Source organism: Microcaecilia unicolor, chromosome 1 (assembly GCF_901765095.1).
Source record: "Microcaecilia unicolor chromosome 1, aMicUni1.1, whole genome shotgun sequence".
NCBI lineage: Eukaryota > Metazoa > Chordata > Amphibia > Gymnophiona > Siphonopidae > Microcaecilia > Microcaecilia unicolor.
In genome coordinates this window covers 141,467,108-141,473,107 of record NC_044031.1, presented here as the reverse complement: position 1 = coordinate 141,473,107, position 6,000 = coordinate 141,467,108, and the positions used below count along the sequence as shown (strand labels likewise).

The following is a 6,000-nucleotide window of genomic DNA, read 5'->3' as shown; positions in this document are numbered from 1 at the left end:
TTGGGAGGTGGGACTGGTGGTTGGGAGGCGGGGATAGTGCGGGGCAGACTTGTACGGTCTGTGCCAGAGCCGGTGGTTGGGAGGCAAGGCTGGTGGTGGGAGTTGAGGATAGTGCTGGGCAGACTTATACGGTCTGTGCCTATGCCAGAGCCGGTGGTTGGGAGGTGGGGCAGGACTTATACGGTCCTGTGCCCTGAAGAGCACAGGTACAAATCAAAGTAGGGTATACACAAAAAGCAGCAATATGAGTTATCTTGTTGGCAGACTGGATGGACCGTGCAGGTCTTTTTCGCCGTCATCTACTATGGTTACCCCTCTCCTCAAGTCACTTCACTGCTTCCGGGCCTTTTTACTAGTGTGGAGTGTTATGATTCATGGTTATAACTTTTTATATTCCAGTGCTGGCACTCTTTCAGATAAGAAGCTTGGATACTGCTCAGGCCATGATTTTCAAAAGTGCCAGATATATTGGGGGGAGGGGGGGGGAGAAAGGCAGTGATAAGTGAGTGGCCTGCTTGGTGAGAAAATAGGTATGAATTAACAGGGAGGGGACAGAAGTTGCTAGAGAAGAAAATCTGACTAGTGATTTTTTTCAGCTGCCTGGGAAACCCTGATCATGGAATTTATTTCTGATATATTCACAACTTTTAATGATATTTGTGAACTTCCCTGACACCTCCCCATAACTATTGCAGATACTCATTGATTTAAATGTAGAAAAAACATCCTGTATATGTTATAACAGACTAACAGTACAATAATTACACTTTATTTTAAAAGGTGCTGGTTTTCAAAACTTTATTTTTCAAATCATTTTAAAGATGGCCTCATATAAATTTACTGCATATTGAAGACTTTTCCATTGGCTCAACACACACCCATGATGTTGCACTATTATGTGTTCCACAGCTGAACATTTTTACTATGACTAATACAGTATTTCTAGACTAATTTTCTCTGGCAGAATTTCATTCATCAGCATTGAAACCAGACATGATGGAGGTAGAAATGCTAAATGTAAGGCAGTGTTAGTAATGTAGCAGTCACAAGAAAAGGAACCATCTGACAAGCCCAGACACAAGGATAAAGGAGCCAGGCGCTATACACTAGGTCATGAGGGAGATAATGATGTTATCAAAGTGCTAACATAATGTAATTCACAGAAACACACACATTGCTCCTAACAGCTTCTTGTACAGTTGAACTGCCAAATTGGCCATGTAATTTAACAGACTGAAACAATATATTTACTCTGTCAATGGTAACAAATTACATAATAAAGTAATGTAGAAACTACAGGCCCATTTGTCTTATTAACTTCACATGCCAACCGATAAAGGAGTGTCCCACTTGAACGGCTATAGATGGAATAAAAAATGATGGATTGCATCCCCTGATCTAATGAAACTCACGAAATAAGTGGTCATTATAGACATGGTTGCACCTTTCATTATCAGATGTTTAGTTCTAGGGGCTGCATTATGGACCAACTGTTTCAAGCAAAAGATGCTAGCTCTTATTAAGATTAGTATTTTGAATATACCAGTACCACATATATTATATATAATTTTGGTTTAATGCTTCATACAGAGGCTTTAAGAGATCATCTCACAACTGACATAGAAAGCAAAATGGTACCCACTTTCTTTCTAAGGTGTTCAAGTGCAAGTAACAACGGTGAACAAGATATATATCTATATCTATCTCATGGATCACAAAGTACAGAATTTTCAAGGGTAAAATCATAGTGAAATCTTGATAAATGATCATCACTGATGTCACAAGTTAGTAACTGGTCTGGAAGGTCACCAAAAGTGCTCTGCATTGTCAAAACATGTGGTGCTAAAGTGAACGGAATGTCCACTGAGGAGCTCCGGCATTAAAGGGTTGCCTTCCAAAGTCTGGCTTGCTCCTTGGTTGGTCTCAGCATCCTCAATATGTTTCTAAAAAGACAAAAGAGCATAGGTTACATGTTTCCACCAACGAATCTCAGGAGCCCTACAAAAATGAATACCACATCTAATGCTGAATCTCTGCTGGAACAACAAAGCAGGCAGCTTTTTTTTTCCTATGCTATTGAATCTAGTTAATTACCAAACACAGCATATATAGGTGAAACTGAGGTACTGTGATCAGTTTTGTTGCAACCATTCCATTCTAACCATTTCAAATTTTGAATAAAACAGTAGCAGCAACAATGTACTGTAAGTTTAAAATAGTTGTCACATGAAGGCTGGCTCGACAACTTAGGTCTAACAGGGGACTCAATACATGACAAGTGACAACTAAACAAGGGATGCAGGAGTTCAGGCCTCGAGAGCTGCAAACAGCTTAGAGTTTCAGGAGATCCCTAACCAATACGTGTGAGATAAATCTGCATGGATACTACCTCTACTGCTTACAAATCTATTCTCAGGTGTGCACTCAAGGCCTGAACTAAACAGCTTCTGCGCTAGAGACTTTCATTCTCTGTGGTAAGTAGCAGCAAATCAAAATTGCAAACATTCCACTCTGGTGCAAAAGATTTGATATTCATACAGGGTTCGATATCCAAAAGGGTTTAACCAGGCAGGAGTAAAACCTCACTGAGATGGCCAACTGCCAATATTCATCAGCAATTAACTGGGAAGTGGCACTGAATATCTCTGCTAACTGGTCATTCCCTAACTGACTAGGGTAGGGGTGGAGCTTGGGTGGGTGCCAGCACTTAGCTGGTGATATTCAGACCACTAACTGTCTAAGTAAGCGCATACAGAAAAAGGTTGTCTTATAGCTGCTCAGTTAGCCAGGTACCAGTTTGAATATCAGCCACTGCTCAGTAACTTCCAGGTCAGCGATCATACCTGGATATTCGATACCAAAGTCATGCATGCCCCGGCATTGAATATCTGGGGTTAGGTCAGTCTGCAGCTGAAATGACTTACAAGCTGCTTACTTTCATGGGCTGAATAACACCCTCTTCAGGAATGCACACAGTAACAAAATCACTGTAATCCTGTTTTTCTTTCCTGTACTTTGTCATGTTTTCAGCCATGCTAACATTCACAGTCTCTAGCTCTTCCATAGAAAACACCAAATGATAGTAAATCAGACCATGATCTGATTCCCTAGGCTAAGACTTTTCGCCTTATCTGGGAAAAATACGTAATAAATCAAGTCCTTAATACATTTTCTTTAGATTACAGTACAGCCTCTGATTTTGTTCATCAAGGGAGAAACACTAATGAGCTTGGTAGCACTGTGGTGAAGGAGGGTGGGTAAACTAGTTAGAGGCATATGATAATGGAAAGGACAATGACCACAGAAAATCAGTACTTCTATTGAATATCTTCATAACTCATTTGGAGAAGGTTGCTAGAGAAATTTTGTCTATTGTAGATGACATTAAGATCTGAAATACCAAAAGGAGTGGAAAAATTCAGGGTGTAATTTTATAAACTTATTGTCCATGAGTAAACCCCATTTTATGCTTAGTTTATTAGATTTTTGTCATACAACTAAAGCAGTTGACATATTATATACAGATACTTTGTCTTTAGTGGGCTCACAATCTGAGGTGCCAATCATCAAAGCCCACACTGTTCCAAACAGTGCTCTAAATATAGTGCTGGAACAGCGCGGGGCTATAACACCCCTATGATCAGAGCTAATAGCATGCAAATATAGGCATGCTATTAGCTCTGATCTTAGGGGTAAAGTGCGGGAGGATTGTGGCTGAGCATGCACTCAGGCATAATCCTCCTGCACTTGTTTTGACAGGTCCAGGCTATCAAAAGCCTGGACCTATCAAAGGCAGGAGACGGAGGTCCATTGAACTCCCGGACTTCTGCCATTGCACAGCCCTAGTGCCCCCCCCCCCCCCAAACGTGACATGGGGGCTAGAAGAACAGCGGACCCCCAGTACACCTGACCCCTCCCCCCCCAATACAAGGGCCCGGGGGGGGGGGGGGGGCTGGAGATACAGTGGCTCTCCAGCTCCACTAACCCCCCACAACCCTCAAAAATATCCCTGGTAGCCCAGCGGCCCACCCTCCCCACCATGTACCTCCACAATGTAGGAGAGAGAGTAGCACACTCCCTCCTCTTCCAGCACCGCCTTCAAAATGGCAGCACACATCCCTGCCCAGTGCATCCTGGGATGCGCTGGGCAGGGCTTCCATTCCATATAAGGGATGCACTGGGCAGGGAGCAGCCATTTCGAAGGCGGTGCTGGAAGAGGAGGTACGGGGAGGGGAGAAGGGGCCGCTAGTCCACCAAGTGGGAGGAGGGTTTGGGTCTGCCCAGGGCTTTATTTTTTTGGGTGTGAGGGGGTCTAGGGGGGCTGGATATCCACCAGATCTCCAGCCCCCCTGCCCTTGTTGTAGGGGTTGGGGGACTGATCCCCCGTGTCATCTTGTTTGGGGTGGGGGGTTGGGGCTCCTGTGTGGGGAGGCTTTTATTCAGGTTCAGGTCCTCTGTTGGGGGGGCCTGCTAGCATGCAGAGGGCATGCCTGGACAGGCTCCCCATTCCTCCCCATGCTCAATGGAGAAGGGTAGTATGGGATGTTTTGTAATTTTTGGGATCTTGCCAGGTATTTGTGACCTGGATTGGCCACTATTGGAAACAGGATGCTGGGCTTCATGGACCCTTGGTCTTTCCCAGTATGGCAATACTTATGTACCCATGTACCCTAGGGTTTACAGCGGTAGCAGTGCGCTAGTTTGGCACGCTGCCCGCTGAGCATTGGGGAGGAATACTAATATCCCTGTTTAGCATGCATTTGCAAGCTATTAGCATTCTGAGCCAGCGAGCGCGTTGTTACACAAGCTTGCCAGCTCTGATCCTGGGACGCAAGCAAATGCAGGTGCTAGTCTGGCGCTAATGGCCTCTAGCGCCCGCATTTGCTTTTGATCATCCTGGCCTAAATTTTGTACCTGGGGCAATGGAGGGTTAAGTGATTTCCCCAGACTCACAAGGAGCCACAGTGGGAATCAGACCCAGTTCTCCCCAGTTCCCAGCCCACTGTGCTAACAATTAGGCTACTCCTGCACTCTTCCTGCATAATACGCCTTGTAAAAAAAATCCCCAGAGGGTATGCACATATTAAGTAAGTGCAGAGAATGTTCACACCTACTTTTATGCATCCTGAGTAGAGGCCTGTTCAGACATTCTGTATTTTATCACTAAATATTTGGTACTGTGCCTGATGACTAGACAGTAGCAAATGTAACACCAGTTTTTGCAAAGGATTCCAGATTTGATCACAGAAACTATAGTAAGCCTAGTACCGGCAAAACCAGTGCTGGGCAGACTTCTACAGTCTGTGCCCTGATAGTAGCTGGACAGATTCAACTTCTGTAACTGGAGAACAAGGCCAGTGTTGGGCAGACTTCTATGGTTTATCCCTGAAAATGGCAAGGACAAATCAAGGTCAAGTATACGTATCATACTTTATTCCAGTGGTTCCCAAACTTTCTCAATTCAAGGCACCCTTAGTTTGTCAGTCATTTGTTCATGGCACCCCTAAGTCAAAAGAAATATCTTAACAGTCGCCCCCAGCCCCCCTCCCACCCCCGTTGCCAGCGGCTTATTGCTACTACATCAGAGGCAGCAATATGCATACTACCTTTAAAATTCTGATTATTAAAAATGAGTGCAATGTGATTAGTGTTCATAAATATAATTTAGTCTTAAAATCATATATACAGTGCAATCTGCTTAAGTGCAACGGTCTAGGTCCAAAGAAATGCATGCAGTTAACCGGAGCGTGCAGTCTACGTTAACTGACATTAGGCTTACTTGAAGGAATCAGTTATTATAGTCCTCTCTACACTAATGGGTCTGTGAGTTCCATAGACTACGTCTGCCAGACGGTAAAAACTGTCATAGCACTGACATCCAGTGGCCTCCAGACAGGCCGGCATGGTGTTGAGACTCTCCAGTGCTCTTGCAAAAGTGACAGGTGGAGGTTGTTGAATTTCATCAGCATATGCCTCGCTGCTCATTTCATCCTCAGCTGT

General features: G+C 44.2%; 1 protein-coding gene across 1 annotated transcript in view; it reads right to left on the bottom strand.

The window, feature by feature from the left end:
- Positions 1-1,557: 1,557 nt before the first annotated feature.
- The window catches only part of UMAD1 (UBAP1-MVB12-associated (UMA) domain containing 1), a 243,720-nt gene continuing 239,277 nt past the window's right edge, over positions 1,558-6,000 (bottom strand). Inside the window, 2 exon segments of the mRNA XM_030201062.1 lie at positions 1,558-1,861; positions 1,863-1,943. Coding sequence (XP_030056922.1) covers positions 1,706-1,861; positions 1,863-1,943 — 237 coding nt within the window. The 3' untranslated portion in view covers positions 1,558-1,705.